This window comes from Cryptomeria japonica, chromosome 1 (genome assembly GCF_030272615.1).
Source record: "Cryptomeria japonica chromosome 1, Sugi_1.0, whole genome shotgun sequence".
Lineage (NCBI taxonomy): Eukaryota > Viridiplantae > Streptophyta > Pinopsida > Cupressales > Cupressaceae > Cryptomeria > Cryptomeria japonica.
This window is the reverse complement of record NC_081405.1, coordinates 635,113,609-635,133,203: the sequence shown is the minus strand read 5'-3', so window position 1 is coordinate 635,133,203 and position 19,595 is coordinate 635,113,609. Positions and strand designations below refer to the sequence as shown.

Here is a 19,595-nt window from a genome sequence, read left to right as displayed (position 1 = left end):
CCAAAAATCTACTGTTCCAGTGGCAAAGTATATTGTCAAATTCATAGAAAACTTTCTGCTTTCAAAGTTTCAAACACAAACCTTTTCTATTCTTTATCGCACCAAATAGATACCACAGATTTGGGTTGTTTGATGATAACCTCCAGTCAGAAAATCTCTATTTACAAGTCTAGACTCAATCTTCCTCAGTCGATTGTATACTCAATTCACAAGCAAGAGGTCAGACAGATTTAATACTTATTGTTCTGCACATAAATCTGGTGTATGTATTATCTGAGTTGCTGTTGATTAATGAACTCATTATTCCAAAACTAGTTTGTGGTTGCCCTAGAGAATTCTATTTCATTCATCCGATAACTCAGTTCAATTACTGTTTTTTTAATTATGACCACTACCCATAACAACTGCCAAGTCAGAAAACTCAAAACATAGCAAGCATTGAGATATTATACGACCAAGAACAAAAGAAAATCAGAGAGACAATTAGTAAATTATATTAGGGATATTTGAACGAATTTTATGGAATTCTCATGGAGTTGGTCAACTATTTATTTGGAGAATAGGTCAGAACTTATTTTGTAAAAAAAGGTCTGCAGCTTTCTAAACTCAACTTCTTTTTTATTTATATAAAAGGATGCTGACTATCACATTGTACCCATACAAAACTCTTGTATTGTATCAAGCTTTTAAACTGCAGTGTTGTCGTCCCACAAAATTATAATCAAGTTGCATGCAGTCTACATCTGAAAGATGTCAACTGAGAATCTAATCCAGTCTGAAGTTTTTTTGTTTGCGTTCAAATCTTTGACCAGCGAATTGTTTTATTGGTTTGAGGTGAATTTTGATGTTTTTTTAGTTTTGGGGGTTTTCCTTGCTTATGCCAATGAAAATTTGCCAAAAGAATGCAATACATAAAAGAAACAATTGACTAAAATAAAATTTCAGAACTCAGATTTTATTGCAGCAAATTATAAATTCAAGTGAACGACTATTTAAGACAACTAGAGCCAAAACTGGCCTACCAAATGTCCAACGCCCTGCCTGGATGAGCTTATTTTGATGTTGGAGGTGGTGCGCAAAGCAATATAGGAGCCTCCAGGTGCTCCAAATTGTTCCAATGTGTTTTATTCTCCTTATATATAATTATCAAAAACAATTTAAGGAAGAAATAGCAGATCAAGTGCTTATTCCAAATTCTTGCTAGGAGAAACCTCCAGAATTGACCCTTTTCCCCACTAAAATGCTGATGTAGCCCAAATGTGTTAAAATTTCCCTGAAACAACCACTAATCTATCTTTATTTGCTGCCAACAATGAATTTACACACAAATTTCTGAATCAAAACCCTCTAATTTATTTTATTGGCTTCACGGGAGAAGCAAAGAGGGTACGGCCAGATTGGGAATGGTATGGCTAGCATTAAAAGCACAATAACTGCTGGAAAATGTTCCCCAATCTGTTCCAGTCTGCTCAAATGTGTTGTAGATGATCTATTCTTGCTGAAAGTATGAATTTTCCTCCAAATATTGGCCCCAAATGACCTAAAAGAGGATTCCTTCAATGCAAAGGTGAATGGGTTTTCATCCACACACTGAACAAGGATGAGAGTTTTCGTTCTCAACGTGAAACTCCAATCAAGATTGTTGTTGCAGATCTCTCCAGAGAAAAAATTGTCAAATATCCAACGAATAATGAATAAAATGTTGCCCCCAATGTCTTTTAAACATTCCTCAAACCCTAATTCGAATTTGGGGTTAGGGTTGTACTTTTGGCAAAAAAAACATGTTAAAATGTTTCTTTTTATTAAAAAATAACTTCCCCTAAGTGGTTTGACCCATTGAGGATCTATTTCCTCATTAAAAGTGGTCATATATTAAGTAAATAAATTCTAGGGAAATGTGCCAAGGGGCCATTTTATAATTCATCATTAACTTTTATTAATCTCCTTTTTAATAAAGTTACTTTCTAATTTTTCTAATTATATGAAAAGTAACTTTATAATGAATTATGATAAAGTTATGTCACTTAAGCTCACCAAGGCCAAAAAGTGACTAAGTATAGACTCCTCTTGGTAAAGCCAATCATCCCCTAGCCTCTGTAATTGCCTGCGGAGATGGCTAACAAGCAAAACTATGCAGCTACGTGATCACATGAAAAATGGGGACATTACGGTCCTCCCTTCCCAAGGATTGCTTGTCCTCAAGCAATCTGCACCTGCACAATGACAACTAATTCCTGGATCCCATACTAATATAAGAAACATTGCTCCACCAAACCGTTGCACTACTCTGATATAACCATCTGTATACCCCAAGTGAAGCAACTCATCATGGATCCATCAAAAGAATGCACCAAACCTGCCAATGTAAGGATCCCAAATCTCTATGCTGTCACATCCATCCAACATGTCAATACTCATTATGTTGTTGTTGTGAATCTGGACATCACCTAACTAGCTAAGAACTTCACTCCAATTGAAGCCACAAGTACCACCAACCATCAATGTTGTTATGAACCCATCAATGAACCAATTTCCAACAAGGGAAGTGTGATGGAAACCTCTCCAAAACCTCTGATCAGCGGCTACAACTTGCCCATTTTCTCCACAAGTTTGTATGTCTTCATTGGAGGATGTCAAGTAAATATTTTGTTTATCCATGCACCAAATGTAGTCTCTTACATGCTGATCTTCATACCCCACTATCAAATCTAAGAAAATTAAGTCACCAATCAATAAGTACATCACTGCCCTATCATATGAAAGAGGTGACAAGTCCACAGAAAGATGCCAACTAGGAATCTGATCCAGTCTGAAGTTTTTTTGTTTGCTTTCAAATATTTGACCAGCAAATTGTTTTATTAGTTTGAGGTGAATTTTGATGTTTTTTTAGTTTTGGGGGTTTTGCTTGCTTATGCCAATGAAAATTTGCCAAAAGAATGCAATACATAAAAGAAACAATTGACTGAAATAAAATTTCAGAACTCAGATTTTATTGCAGCAAATTACAAATTCAAGAGAATGACTATCTAAGACAACTAGAGCCAAAACTGGCCTAACAGGTGTCCAATGCCCTAATTGGATGAGCTTATTTTGATGCTGGAGGTGGTGCACAAAGCAATACAGGAGCCTCTAGGTGCTGCAAATTGTTCCAATGTGTTTTATTCTCCTTATATATAATTATCAAAAACAATTCTTGCACAACTAGGCAATTCTGCTACTGTTTTCCTCAGGCCCCCAGGTGACTTCACTGAAATTGGTCAATTTTCCCCACTGATTTGCTCATAGCTCTCTCCAAGGATATCATAAGCCTGAAAGAATGATTTATTTCTTTATTCCTAATGCTGACAATGAATTTTGCACAAAAGAACCAGTTGCAAACCCTCCAGTTTATTTTCTATGAATTCCCAAGCAAGCTAGGAGTGTACGGCTAGGCTGGGAGAGGTAAGGACGGCCATAAACTGCAATAATTTACCAAAATATGCCCTCTAACTGCCCAGATCTGATTCTCATGTCCAATAGCTGTTGTAACTATCAAAATTCCTCTGATCAAAACCCTTGTTGGTCAAATAAAAGCATTTCCAACACTCCAAATTGACAAAATATGAAAGGGTTTTCGTTTTAGAACATAGACAAACCTTTAGTGGCTGGTCCACTATGAACACCACCCAATATCTCATCAACTCTAAGTAGGAAGGAATCAACTTCATAACTAGCCATCCCAACTTGAATGTTTTCAATGCAAGGTTTCAAATTTGACTCATTAGATGAAACAGAATTGCTGATCAAACTGAGAAGATCAAACTTATGCTTACACCTCTTCAATATATCTTCGCTGTCCTCTTTTTCCCTTGGAAGAAATATAGATCTAATAGATGATTCCCTTTGTTTCCTTGCATCATCTAGTTGATTGTGATGCTCCTTGACTCTTTGGAGGTGGTGTCTTGCTTGGGCAGCTCTATGTAACCAATCTTCATTCAACTTTTGGCAATATTTATATCAGCTACCCCAAAGTACACAAAATCAGACTTATGGAGAATTGTATTATTCACATAAGCATAACCCATGCTTGCACCATGTGTACCCCCAAATGTAGAATGCAAATCATTATTCTCTTCATGACCAAAGGCTGCCATATCTTGAGGAAGAGAAGTTACGTCACTGCTGTTATGAACTTCATAATTATGGTCATACCTTGGTGACAAATCTTCAGATTCATGCAAATGAGGAAAGGAACCTCTGCTGTCCAAATTCAGAACTTGGGGCTTTTCTCCCCTACTATCTTCAGATTCACTACACACCATTAAATATTGAATTTCCTCATGGTCTTCCCAATTGAGAAGAGGAGGTAGTGTGACAAATGAATCCAAACTTTCACTGTCCATATCAACCTCATAAGCCGAACCTGATTGTTTATCAAATTCTTCATATACATTTTTGCAAACCTCAATCGTAGCCTTCATATCTTCTACTCTCCCAATGTTTTCCTTCCTATCTTCTGAATTTTCTTTCAGCTGATATGAACTTGTGGATACCAAATCATCCAATGCCCTAGCATGAGGCCTCTTACTTGTACTTGTTGATGGAGATGAAACCTTAGTTTTCCTTGAATGTCCAATATCTAAGCGCTGCAATTCACGGCTAGGTACCTTTTCCTTCATTGGTGAAGCAGGAAGGAAGGTAGGTAATAATCTTCCACCTTTAATTCTGGCCATTGCCGTAATTGGCAACTGAAGCACTGATTTCTACCTTCAGGCTGGCAGAATCATGCTCTGATACCATTGAAAGATGCCAACTAAGAATCTGATCTAGTCTGAAGTTTTTTTGTTTGCTTTCAAATCATTGACTAGCGAATTGTTTTATTGGTTTGAGGTGAATTTTGATGTTTTTTTAGTTTTGGGGGTTTTGCTTGCTTATGCCAATGAAAATTTGCCAAAAGAATGCAATACATAAAAGAAACAATTGACTAAAAAAAAAATTCAGAACTCAGATTTTATTGCAGCAAATTATAAATTCAAGAGAATGACTATTTAAGACAACTTGAGCCAAAACTACTCTACCAGGTGTCCAACGCCCTGCTTGGATGAGCTTATTTTGATGTTGGAGGTGGTGCACAAAGCAATACAGGAACCTCCAGGTGCTCCAAATTGTTCCAATGTGTTTTATTCTCCTTATATATAATTATCAAAAACAATTTAAGGAAGAAATAGCAGATCAGGTGCTTATTCCAAAGTCTTGCAAGGAGAAACCTCCAGAATTGACCCTTTTTCCCCACTAAAATGTTGATGTAGCCCAAATGTGTTAAAATTTCCCTGAAAGAACCACTGATCTATCTTTATTTGCTGCCAACAATGAATTTACACACAAATTTCTGAATCAAAACCCTCTAATTTATTTTATTGGCTTCATAGGAGAAGCAAAGAGGGTACGACCAACCTGGGAATGGTATGGCCAGCATTAAAAGCACAACAACTGCTACAAAATGTTCCCCAATCTGTTCCAATCTGCTCAAATGTGTTGTAGATGATCTATTCTTGCTGAAAGTATGAATTTTCCTCCAAATATTGGCCACAAATGACCTAAAAGAGGATTCCTTCAATGCAAAGGTGAATGGGTTTTTGTCCACACACTAAATAAGGGTGAGAATTTTCATTCTCAACCTGAAACTCCAATCAAGCTTGCTGCTGCAGAGCTCTCTGAGGAAAAAATTGTCAAATATCCAATGAATAATGAATAAAATGCTACCCCCAATGTCTTTTAAACATTCCTCAAAACCCTAATTTGAATTTGGGGTTAGGGTTGTACTTTTGGCATCAAAAAACATGTTAAAATGTTTCTTTTTATTAAAAAATAACTTCCCCTAAGTGGCTTGACCCATTGAGGGTCTAATTCTTCATTAAAAGTGGCCATATTATTAAATTATAAGCTTGAAGTTATAACTTCTAGCGAAATGTGCCAAGGGGCCATTTTATAATTCATCATTAACTTTTATTAATCTCCTTTTTAATAAAGTTACTTTATAATTTTTTTAATTATATGAAAAGTAACTTTATAATGAATTATGATAAAGTCTATGTAACTTAAGCTCACCAAGGCCAAAAAGTGACTAAGTATAGACTCCTCTTGGTAAAGCCAATCATCCCCTAGCCTCTGTAACTGCCTGCGGAGATGGCTAACAGGCAAAGCTATGCAACTAAATGATCACATGAAAAATGGGGACATTACAACATCATCTTGCCTCCTTTCCTATCTAAATGTTCACAAGATTATGGAATTATGCTATTGAAGACATTCATCTTGATGGAAGGAAGAATACTTTCCAATCTGAAAGTTGACTAAGTCATGAAAATACGTGTACACATAGGAGCTAAAGGCACACCATTAAAAGGCCATTCAATGATCTCAAAAAGTTTCAAAGTGTCATTGAGGCACACACCAAGACCTAATAGTCACACCTTACAATAAACCAAGTGTGTCCAGGAAATGATCAGATGTGCCATTAAAGCAAGAATTCAAAGCTTAGAATAAAAATTGAACACCAATATCAAAAGCATGCACCAAGGTGCCAAAGGTGTGCCATAATGAACGAATTGTATGATAAGTAGTGTAAACATGTCAATGAAAGTAAGTGTGCACATTGTGGAAGGCAAGAAAAATCAATGTCTATAGAAAAGCACATACTTCATTAAAAGTCTTAAATTTTCAAAATTTTAACATATTGTTTAGGCACATGTGAATTCAAAACAAGTTTTATTTAAGCCCATGTACAAAATACACAGGAGAAAAATGATGCACCAATGCAAGAGGACTTGGAAGATTTTCAGACTGCAGGAGAATGGCTAAGCACCCAATTCTGGCGCAGCTCAAACGGACACCTGCAATTGAACTAAACACAATTAAAGGCTCAGGCTAACCATACACAAGGATACACAATCAACATATCCTCAATGGTAGAAGCCTGAATCCATCAAATACCTGCACACCAAAAGATCTATTTAAATTGTTGAAGGAAACCATGCAAACAGACTAAAACCAAGATGATAAACACCAAATCAATGTCCATTATATCGATTCTAGCTGCCTATTACAACAATTTCTGCAGCATTTCTATGCTACTCCCAAAATTTAACCTTCTACAATCTAACCTATTCTAACTATCTAAAAATCTAACTATCTAACAATCTAATTGGAGTCTAACCCTTTACAAAGAGAGGCATCCTGTCTTTTATAGAATTTACATATTGAATCAGAGGCCAGGATTGACTGCATCCAACAGCTGCAATCTGCCTTCCAGAAGCATGGCAGCTTTAACCATGCCTACTCAATTCTCAGTTATCCCTTCAGCCACCATCTCAACTACCTACCACTATTTGGCTTCAATTTGGGTCTATCTGGTAGTTGAACATAACTGACCTGTGTCCCTTTGTTTTAAAATATCTTCAACGGGGCCCACAGGCAGCTCTTTACAATAAAACAATTTCAGTCTTTTAAACTGAATTTCTGGAATTAAATCCAGCTGTGTATCCTAAGAATGCATATTTGCTGCATTTTGAATGTTCTTCAATCTTTGGTCTCGATGGTGGACTTCAATTTGGGGTCCAGGGCACACTTCCCAATGCTTGGTTTCGATCTCGGGCTCCTGCATCTTCTTCTCCAGCTTCCAGCGCCTGGCTTTGATCTTGTGTTAAGTCGTCACTTTAGCTCCTCCCGATGTCGTTTTCCTGCAAACAATCAATTTCACCTTTAATCAATAAATTTGAAAAATTAAATAAATTAATTTGACAAATACTAAATTTTATTTAACGTTTGGCTTCGTCTCGGTGGAGTTCGGACTTGAGAAGCTCTTTGTGAAATATATCTTTTAAATGTCTCTCTTCAAACGTGAAATCCGACCCCTCGTCTTGATTCACTCTCCAACTTAGACGAAATTCAGGCTTGAGAGGTGAACTGCGAGATGTTAAGTTTAAGCCCCTTTTTGTTTTAAAAAGCATATCCAATTTCGAACGCTTCCCCTAAAATGTGAGATTTTGGCTTTCCATTTTTTTACACCACCATTGTGAAATTTTGTGTGATTTTACCTTTTTTAATCACCTAAGTCCTAGAATTTCGGACATACTGGGGGATTTTGAGATATTTACTTTTTAGGTTATAACCCCCCTTTTGGCAATTTCGGGTTCAATAGGTGAAATGAAAGATGATCTTTAGCTTATGTTTATTTGCTCTCCTGACTTTTCGGCCCTTGGAGCTGGAATGAGAGATGTTTCTAAGTTTATAAACTGTCTTTGCCTTCACTTTCGGCCGACTCTGGCATCTTGAGAGACTTGATTTCATGTTTTACTTGCTCTCAAAGTCGAATTTCGGGCCTCTCAACGGTTTTGGGAGAAATTTTAAAACGCCTAGCTCCTTTGAGTTTTCGGACTTTGTAGTTTTAAACGTTTAAGTTATAATGCCTTCCAAATTTCGAGCCTTTGGATGATTTGCGTGATTCCTTCTCTAATTTCGGATCATTTGGCCAAAATATGCAACTTGTTAAAACGCCCCTTTGATGAATTTCAGGCTCTTGAGGTCTTTTGCGCGATATGAGTTGGAGCCTTATTGGTGAAATGCAATATTTTCTTTTGTTTCCCTCTTCAAATTCGAGCACTTTTAAGAAAAGGAGCGATTTTGGACCTAAACCGTCCTATCCAAAAATCGCGATTTCCTTTGGTCGCGTAACTTGGAGGGTTTACAAATTCGGGTGTTTAGATCTAACTGTGTGATTTTGGCCCTGAGCTCAAAAATGTTCAACTAAAAGTTCAGGTGCTTGGATAAAAATGCGTGATTCTAAGCCTGTGTTTGAACATGTCTTTCCTAAAACTCGGCCAGATGAGGGCTTATGCACGATTATGTTCATTCGCATTTCGCCCTTAAGGATTTTCGAGCTATTCACTCAAAACGAGAGATATTTGACTGTTTTGGCATGACTATAGACTTCGGCTAAATGCGGCTCTTTGTGTGAATGCCTTTATTGACTCCTTTTTCGGCATTTGAGGAGATTTCGCGAGTTTTTATTCTATTTTCGGTATCTGAAGCCCTTTTGCATGAACCTTCTCATATTTCGGCCTAGGAGGCGAATTTGTGCTTTTGTTGAACTTGAAAGTCGGCCTCTAATCGGCCTTAGAGGCCGATTTGTGCTTTAAGTTGCCGGCCTAAAAAGAGGTTTTGCGAACTTGAAAATGATTTCCGGCCTGAGCAAGTGAGTGGCGCAATTTGGAAATTCTTCATCATTTTCGGCCGACCAATGCTTTTTGCGAGCTCGCATTGTAATTTCGGCTTCCAAGGTCCTCACACAAACTTCTTTAATACTTTATCGCCTTTCTTTCATGAACTTTGGGTATTTTGACTGAATTGTGAGATCCCGGGCCCCTTTGGTCGCTATTTGCCTAAGTTTTCCAATTTCGGGCTATTTGTTCCTTTTGCAAGATTTTAAGTTTAAGTTATTTTCCTTTTGAATTTCGGGTCTTGGGTCAAAATGCAGACTAGGGCTTCGAATTACAGAATGAATCACTTCTCACGCGAGGGCAAAATGAGAAGGGGTCCCCTATCAATGACGGGGCAGGGTGTGCAATACACACAATACAGTGTATTAATAAGCACCTAGCAGGTGAAACATGCTCGTATAAAGACAAGGCATCCAGTGTTCGAGTGTGTTTAGGAAAGGAGGCACGTGGCACAGTAGCGATCCCCAAAGTACCAAGATATGCTCAAGCAATTGCATAGTTGCACACTTCAGAAGCTAGGCATGTCTTAGAAGGTTAAAACATGCAAGTCTTTGTTCAAGCGCACATATGAGACAAAGGATGTGTTCGAAGTTTTTTTGTCATTGATGTCAAGTTCAACTAAATCAGATGCATTTAATGACAGTTCCAAAGATTCTGAAACCCTAGGTTGATAGATGCAAAGGTGTGCTTATCTTGAAACAATGAAAAGTGATATGATAATCTTCAGAAAGCACAGTTGGTGGGCGAACATCAGGTTTTTTTTAATTCTTCTGCTTATGTTGTTGTACCCTGAAAAAGACAGTGACTTAGGATCGATATTATGCAGAACAATGAAATGATATTCAGTATAATATATTCCTGTTCTGAAAATGTTAACAACTGATTCAAACTTACACAGTGAATGCAGCATTACCATTATTCTTTTTCTGAGTTGCAACCTAGAATTGAGCCCAAATAAGTTGGAGTTATCGTGATTAAAAGACAAGGCTTTGTGAGTAACTCTAATCTTAATAACCTGATCACAATGGATTGAAACAGTTGTATTACTTTTGCAAGTGTCTAAACACAAGTTATGGTGTATTATGCTGAGGGTTGAACCATAGTTGAAAAACTCGGACTAGGCAATGACTTGGCAAGCCCAAAAAAATTTAAAAACTCGAGACTAGCGAAAACTCGGCAATAACTTAGCAACTTTATCAAACATTTGAAACTACATTTTTTTTTAAATATTCTTAAAAAACACATTTACACCTAAAGTTTAAACAATTCCTACCTATATTACTAATTTCCTTACACTTTTAAATGCAGCATTATTAGGAATCAGGATTATCTTAAATTCTTAATATTTCTACAACATATATATTTAATTTGATCTACATATTTTTTATATAAATTGTTCTTATAACTTAATCTCGATTTTAATAGATTGTTCTTAATATATCGCTGATGGAAACTAACTGAAATTTTACAGTGGGAAAGAGTTTAAATTCTAATAAAGATTGATAAAATTTTGTTTGAAATCGATTAAAACTTGAAAACTTTGTGTGTCGGGTTTTTGTTCCCATTGTCGTGTGCTACTCGCATCGGCGGCGTTGCAAATACTTTTCTTGTCGCGGGACAAAAGACAAAATATGAAATTAAAAAAAAAGGTTTTCGACTGTTTTAGTAACCTTTATTACTTTTTAGCCCCGATTTTGTCCACGAGACACTGTGATTTTCGGCGATTTTTGGGGGTTTTTCTCACTGTGCATTTCTACAAAACTCATTGCCGAGTTTAACCGCGAGTGACTTGCGGCCAACTAGGGCTCATGAGTACTTGCGAGTCTGTTAAAAAAGCGCAGAGTTTTTCATCTATGGGTTGAACTGATGAGTTGGTTGGATTTAATTATACCTGTCAAAAGGAGTTAATAAGTAATTGTTGGTTAACTTTAGTTTATAGCTGCATAACTTTCCTTAAACTGTTAACAAATAGAACACATTGAAAAACCGATGCAAGTTGTATTTGAAGAGAGCATTTGTTCGATGGTTTGGATAACAACAAGGTTAGTTAGAAATAGTTACAACCTCTTTGTAACTGTCTACATCTGACCGATAATCTGGAAAAGATGTGTGTGTGTGTGTGTTCTACATGATGTTTCTTTTTTAAGAGAAAATGGTAAGGTGATTCTGAAGCAATTGAAAGGAATAGAAATTATAATGCTTTGTTAAGAAATATTTCTTAGAAATGACTATTGTAGTATATCTTTGGAAATAAGAAATGTGCTGAATGTTCATAGTATCATCTATGATGAACCTGAAGAAGTAATGCAACAGCGATAGGCTACTAAATGGTTTGGTGAGATTGTATTGAAAAGAAAATCTTAAGTTGACAGAAGTGACAGATCTATTTTGGAAATATTTTACTTACAAATTTCAGATGTTGTGAAATCAATGTTAACAGTGATATGTTTATATTTTTGATAATTGGCTTGAGTTTGTATAAACAGGTTCTCTGAAGTTGGCTGATAAACACGGAATTCATGAGGATTTATTTGCAGGTTACCATAACTGGATCAGATCAAGATACCTGATGAATGACATTGTTCAGAATGGAACAATTTGCTTCTCTACATTTATAGTTATGAAGTTTAACATTGCAGATCTAAAATCAATGACAGTGATATGCTTTTGAATTTGTCATTGTTGTTCTGAAAATGTATTAACATGTTCACTGGAGTTTGTTGCTAAACGCATAGATTGTGAAGTTGTTTACAGTTAGTTAAATCTAAAACTGTTGAAGGGTGATATTGTTTTTGTTTTACTTGTATATCATCAGAATGTGTGAAGATTGGATTTGTAATTGAATTCAGTTGTATTGAAAACTTTCTTAAGGTTGGCACCTAAGACACTGAGTTGGTGCTCAGTTTGTTCTGTTGAGATGTTGTAGGAAGTTGGTGCTCTCAGAAGGGATTTGGTGATTCCATGGGTTGGTGCCCTAAAAGGTTGTAAACCATTTCAACTGTGAGGCTGGAGTAAGACAGTAGATCCTAGCAGCATTTCTCACCGTGGTTTTCCCATCTTGGGTCTCCATGTATTCTCTCATGCATTGATCTCATTGTGCGGCATTGTTTCAGATTTCAGTTTGGTGCTTTCATTTCAAAATTAAGCTTAAATTTAATTGGATAAGGATTTAAGTTTTATTTACTACTGATTCATCAATGCACAAAATACACAGAAAAAAAATGATGCACCAATGCAAGAGGACTGGACCATCATGATAAAGAGTTGTTTTCAAAAAATCTAAAATTTGTCTACCATGTATTGTTAGGCGCCTAGCAGGTGAAACATGCTCATATAAAGACAAGGCATCCAGTGTTTGAGTGTGTTTGGGAAAGGAAACACGTGTCACAGTAAAGACCCCCAAAGTATCAAGATATGTTCAAGTAATGCATAGATACACACTTTAGAAGATAGGCATGTCTTAGAAGGTTAAAACATGCAAGTCTTTGTTCAAGTGCACATATGAGACGAAGGCTGTATTAGTAGTTTTTTTGTCATTGATGTCAATTTCAATTAAATCAGGTGCATTTAATGACAGTTCCAAAGATTCTGAAACCCTAGGTTGATAGATGCGAAGGTGTGCTTATTTTGAAAAGTGATATGATAATCTTAAGACAGCACAGTTGGTGGACGAACATCAGGTTTTTTTCAATTCTTCTGTGTATGTGTTGGATCCTGAAAAAGACAGTGACTTAGGATCAATATTATGCAGAAAAATAAAATGATATCCAGTATAATATATTCCTGTTCTGAAAATATTAACAACTGATTCAAACTTACACAACGAATGCAGCATTACCATTATTATTTTTCTGAGTTGCAACCTAGTATTGAGCCCGAATAAGTCGGTGTTCGAGTCATAGTGATTAAAAGAAAAGGCTTTGTGAGTAACCCGAATCTTCATAACCTGATCACAATCGATTGAAACAGCTGTATTATTTTTGCAAGTGTCTAAACACAAATTATGGTGTATTATGCTGAGGGTTGAACCGATGTGTCCAGTTGGTTGGATTTAATAACACCTGTCAAAAGGAGTTAATAAGTAGTTATTGGTTAACTTCAGTTTATAACTGCATAACTCTTTTTAAACTGTTAACAAATAGAACACATTGGAAGTAGGTTAGATGGGGTTATACATGCTTTGAGTTTGGATATCATGCTATTGATGACCGACAATTGAGCTGATGAGCAAAGACAAGATCTACAATTGGAGAGAATTGTTACCTGCTAGAACCCATCAGTTCTTGTCATTGAAGCACAAGAAGTTCTATATGATATGGCATGTCATCGAGCTATTTCTAGATGTAGTATACACCCAAGTATCCATTTTCAAATGGAAATGCCTTAAAGCACAGACTGCAAATGTCAATGGCCAAGAGGAAACCCCAAGGAAAAGTGGCAAAAGACACAACGACAAAAGATGTAGCAACTGAAGAAGAAAGTGAATGACAGGAAGAATTTGAGTAATTCAAGGGCAGCCAAGTACTTGCTCCTTCCTCTACTCCCCTGACATTGGTCCTTTCAGGATTGCCACATAAAGGAGTGACTTGACAAGTTGGATGCTCCTATTGACACATTGGAGATTCCAATAGTAAGCCCCATTCATTCTCTTCTCATACTTCAAAATGTAGCAGGGCAGTTGGCACAACCTCACCAGGTAGAGTATAAACCAGTCCCGATTCCAGAGCAACCCAGAACAAGTTCACCTCTTCCATTACGCCAACACATTCCAAGCCGAGCAGATCTTACTTACTACCAACGGATTCTATATCAATACAACCTCCTCCGCCAAACCCTGTTGATCTACTATATACCTTGTGGCAATTTATACAAAGCATAGGACCTATGGCCCAAGCCATATTGCTAACACAGTTTGGAAAGTGGAATTTTCCTGTTATCTGCTAATTTTACAAGATGTCATTCATATCAGGTTGGTAGAAGACAACTGCTATTTAGAGTTTGTGCAAATATTTAAGAACCCAGTATGGTCAGAGAAAAGTATATCTGAGATGTCTAACCAATGGTTACCAATTAGAGTTCCTCCTATTTGGATCTTCCAGGTTTGGATGGCAAAATCTTGGCAGCATTGTATTCCACTGAGCATCTTTTCAGATATCAATATCTTATGCCACAAATCAAAATGTGTGACCAATGTGAGACCTCCTGAAATGAAGGAATGAAGGGCATGGTTTCAAGAGCAATTGGCTCATAAAATCCAACTTACTGAGGCCCAGGTAGCTAAGTAGGCAGTAGTTAAACAGGAAGTGACTCAGCACTGGAGCAGGCTCGAAGGAAACTTCAAGAAGTTGTCCATATAGATAAGAGCTCAAGCAAACACAAAATAATATTGACTCATCACTTGAAGCAAAGGATGGACGAGTTTATAACTCCTGCACTGCAGTCAAACAAGCACCTGTAGCAGCCTCTTCAGCATCAATTGGTGCAAATGTACCTCCAGAGATGTCTTCTTCAGCAGCTATTCCATTATATTCTCAAATTCGTCAGGGGCTTGCCAGATGGGACTCCAACTTTTCTTTTTGAAGGGATGACATAATCAGCATTACTTAAAAGTTAAAACTTTGTGGCATTTTATTGATACTTAAACACCTAACTTATTTTGTTATTCAATTGTCGGCTAAAGGTACTAAGTTTAGTAAATAAGCTGCAGCCAGTTACCCAACAGTTGTGATCTAACCAACAACCATTGACCCTTTAAGTAGAATTGCAACATTCAGGGAAGGTTGTTGATTTTATAGATGGTCCTCCTTGAACTGCATTGTCCGCACTTGAACACTACTTTCAATAGAGCATCAATTATAATATTTTCATATGCATCAATCCTGGTATGAGCTGATCCTTTATATGTGATTGTTGCATTGGTAGGGTAGCATTCAAAAAGTTTATAGCTACTCCAAAATTTACTGTAACATGCATATTTTTCAGCATATTCTGAAATTTGAAATTAACTGAAATGCTGAACCTAAAAAATAGTATTTCAAATTTAAATAAGTTCTGAAAATAATGCACTGGACAACATTCTAAGTACCTGTGATGCAACGAGTACAATTGCCTGTGCCAAGCCAAAAACAATTGAATTCAAGTTGAGCGTTTGAGTTTCACACTGAGAAACTACCTGCTTTCCAGGTTCAAATTGCAAAAGAACAAAAAAAAAAAAGTTATAGAAATCAGATTAAAAATCATAAACAAGATATATTAACTAAAAAGTGGCAAATATATATTCATTAGCCAACTAATAATAATTTCAAACTAATAATTTCTAAGCCCTGGCAACAATGCCTTGAACTTCTCATATTTTAGCAATAGTCAAGCATGATAAATTAGTAATATCTTACCTAAAAACGAAGGCATGGTGTAACAATAAGCAATTTATTCTTGTCATGATTATTGTTGGTAGTCTTTAATAGAATCATGCTCAATATGTTGTAATCTTAACAAACAAAAATGAAAAAATATAGTCCCAACCCCATTGAAAGAAAGAAAGAAGTTATATTAATATCCATAAATGACCAAAAGTAGGTCAATGGGCCTTGAGAACAGCAGTATATAACAGAAAGTTCTAGGGAAAGAAACTTAGAAAGGTCACCAAAAGTTTTAAAAAAATCAATAGGGGACCACCAAAACAAGTAGTCATGAAATATGTACAAATAGCCGAGAAAGGGGGACCAGAACCCCAAAAGACCAAAGGGCAGCTGTAGAGGAAAACTGGATATTATCAAGTATCATTGTCTGGACTAGAAATGGTGAAGTCACAAGTGCCATCGACAATCACTGTGAACTGTGAAGTGACTGATACAAGATCTGATAATGCTCACCAGAAAGTGCCAAGAGCTGGAAGGGGTACTCCAACTAGGATCACATCTAAGTTTCTAACATCCAAGGCCAAAGTAACCTCTGTAGCAGTGAGAAAGCTTCTAATGTGCATCTAGCCCTGTGACCAAGGAGGTGGCTGGACAGCATTATGTCTATGTATAGATCATAATGATTGAAAGATGTCATAATATCCTTAATTAAAAAAAATTAGGATGCTAGGGCTAACTATGAAAAAACACTAATGCACATAAAGATAGGAATTAGTTGACAGATGGGTAAATCGGGTGTTGCAAATTGCACCTAGCATAATCTTGGAGTTCGGAATTGAAATTGGGAACTGCAAAGAGTTTTAACTTTAAAGATTATTGCAACAGAAAACAAAATTGCAGATTAGCCACTCAACAGATAAAGATGATGATAGAATTACAAAGGTCAATCAGTAGAGAATACTGGCAAACTTCATTTTAAATTGTTATTTTTTAATTTTGTTACACTGCATTTATTAAAATATGTACAGCTGTTAAATATTTCTCTATGGTTCTTTTTACTTGTTGATGAATATCATTTTGCTACAGTAAACAGAATGCCTAACAAACATTGCAAAACAAAGCTTGCAAGAAGATAACAGACATACGAATAAATCTGTGTCAAAATAATAATCATATCAACAGAACAACAATGTGGAATATTTTGCAAGTTGAAAAAGACCTTTGTGGCAAAGCTTGTAAGTAGAATAGAGTTAGGAAAACGATGGTCCGTGACTATTTCAAGGAGCTCCGTTGCTTTAATCCTTCATAAAATACAAACATTGATGATTGTTAAAACAACATATTCATTTCATATAAAAGAGAACACAAAACACAATTTGAATGAAATAATTGAGTCTTTCTACATTCTTGATGATAATAATAATGTAGATTAATGTCTACTTGTCCATACATTATTGATGGGCTCAACTGACAAACTCAAAAATTGGACAGAGAAACAAATATCTGGTCACTTGCAAGTTGACAAGTACCAAAACTATTACAACCAAATCTTTCTTTCACCAAAATAAAATTAACTATGATAAATATAAATTCCACAGAAAAATAATGGAAGAAAACCTCATGGAAAGTTAAGGTGATTTGAAAAGAATTTAATTGGCTACAAAAGGCCAGTTAATTTTAAGACTCAATAAAACCCAAATTATCCAAAAAATAAGATAACAACCACCAGAGGGTCATGATAACATAATAAGGATGTCTACATGTGATCCAAACATTGAATTTGTGTCACGCTGGAGATGACTTGACTAACTGGAATTGACCATGGCCACCAAGGAAAATGTAAATGCTACGGGCATGGCAAAACCTGCTCAATTTTTATTACTGTTTTTAAAATACAACAAACTAACAATACAAGTAGATAATGATGGAATATACCAACAATCATCGCTCACTCTTTGTTGATGAGCTAGTCTATATACCTTCAAGAATGATGTATACTACCCTTGAAGAGGATTGATTCCTCTATAAGTGTAAGCAGCAATTTTGTGACCCAATAGTATTTTTGAAACCCTACTAGTGGAAAATAGTGAGGGAGATAAATGAGGTGCCTACAAGACATACAAGCCCTAGCTATGAAAAGGTATCCAACACCTTTCCTTCATAAAGATGTAGATACTTCATTCAAACCCCTAACAGATTCATGGGCCAAGATGAGGATGTCTATCATTTCTGATAAATGGAAAGATTGCAAAAACAAGCCCCTAATTAATGTCATTGAACTATGTCCCAAAGGGGCAAAGTTTTTTTTACAATACTTGATTGTGAGGACAAGAAAAGGATGCAAAATTCATTGCCAACATCTTCATAGACTATATTCTAGTAGTGAAGCCTCAAAATGTTGTCCAAGTCATCATGGATGACACTAACAATTGCAAAGCGACAAGATTATTGATTAGATGCAATATGGGCACATCTTTTGGACATCATTTATCATTCACTTACTTGTCTTCAACTATAGTGAGGGGTCTCATGTGCTTTTCTCAACCTTGTGACAATCATATATTTTGTTCTTTTATGACTATTTAATCAAGACAATTCGTACATAGAGAAATGTCTTAAGTATTATTTGGAAGGTGACCACTACAATTGCCTAAGGTTTATAACCCACTCAAACCACTACCTTCATAAATAGGAGTGATTATTCCAACAATATCGTGAGAATCCTTAGAATCCCTCCAAATTTTCCTCGGTACATCCTTTTATTTGTTATTACTATTAAAGTCAGTTCCTTCATTTACCCGTTTCCTTTATAGCACCCTTCAAATGGTGGGTTGATGAAATTATGAGCTCAAACCCTCTTATCTATCTCCAAGACATTCTAAACTGTAGAACCTTGTGCAATATATTGTCATCATAGACAACTCAAAAAATTATTTCTTGATGAAAATATAAATGAGAAAAATCAGTAAAATATTACACTTTTACCTACCTAACTTGTTCTTGAGTTCCAGTTATTTGCCTTAGTTTTAAGGCAATCTGCCTTTCACGAGTCTTCAACTCCTACACACAAAAATTTCTAACATTAGGATAAGATGCAAGCCAAATAACATAAGGTTTATCCTATTCTTGATGTTAGATATCCTAAACAAAAGTGAAAATTGATCCTCTCATTTGTTGATTACCATATAATTCAACCTTATTTCAACCGGTAACGGCTATTACGGACAACCAAATAACACATTCAACAATATTCCTTGACAAAAGCTTGAATGAAAAATGGTGGCAACCCATATAATGCATAGAAAGGTACTATAAGTTGCTTAGACTCTGTCTACTTAGTATCCTATTTTTAAAAATGGTACTCATTTCCATTCAAGCCTACAAACGAGCCCCACACGTTACAGAAAAGGCAACAAAAGAAAAGAGTTTGAAGCCATGTCACAACTAAGAACTTTATGGACCAATTTAATCGAGGTTCCCAAATAGGTAAAAACTTGGTGCAATAGAAGATAAGTTGTATAAATGAGGGAATTCATTTCCCAATGCTTAAAAACTACTAAGCATAGAAGCAGAAATCTTCAAAAAATAATTATTTATTGTTTATTAGAAAAAAGTCCTGATTCTTCCTTTTAAAAGCATGATTTTTTTAATTTCACAGTCAATCACTTTTTTGATGAATTTACTCATGATAAATCAGTTTGTTAAAAAGGCAAGTTTTTCATACAATTATAATTCTTTCCAATAAATCAAAATTTTATCAGCATAATACCCTTTTCTGTGGAATTTCCTGTCATTTTTCTCTGATTTTTTCATGTTTTCACTTCAGTCTTGTCTATATTTCAGAGCACATTTTTCAAACATTTTCTTTGAACTTAAATGTAAGAACACCCCCTATTCTAGACCAATTTATTTTTGCATTCCCTTTCACTTTTCAATAGATTAATGCTCAGACAATATGTCAAACACTTTCTTTCATGGT

At 35.8% G+C, this 19,595-nt stretch overlaps 1 protein-coding gene across 3 annotated transcripts in view; it reads right to left on the bottom strand.

Moving 5' to 3' along the window:
• The window catches only part of LOC131042489 (mRNA export factor GLE1), a 152,833-nt gene that overhangs the window by 39,026 nt on the left and 94,212 nt on the right, over positions 1-19,595 (bottom strand). For all 3 annotated transcript variants that reach the window (XM_057975799.2, XM_057975797.2, XM_057975798.2), the window contains exons 9-11: positions 18,606-18,676; positions 16,836-16,917; positions 15,343-15,429 (exon numbers count right to left, since the gene is read on the bottom strand). In XM_057975799.2, the coding sequence (XP_057831782.2) occupies positions 15,343-15,429; positions 16,836-16,917; positions 18,606-18,676 (240 nt within the window). The remainder of the gene's footprint in view (positions 1-15,342; positions 15,430-16,835; positions 16,918-18,605; positions 18,677-19,595) is intronic.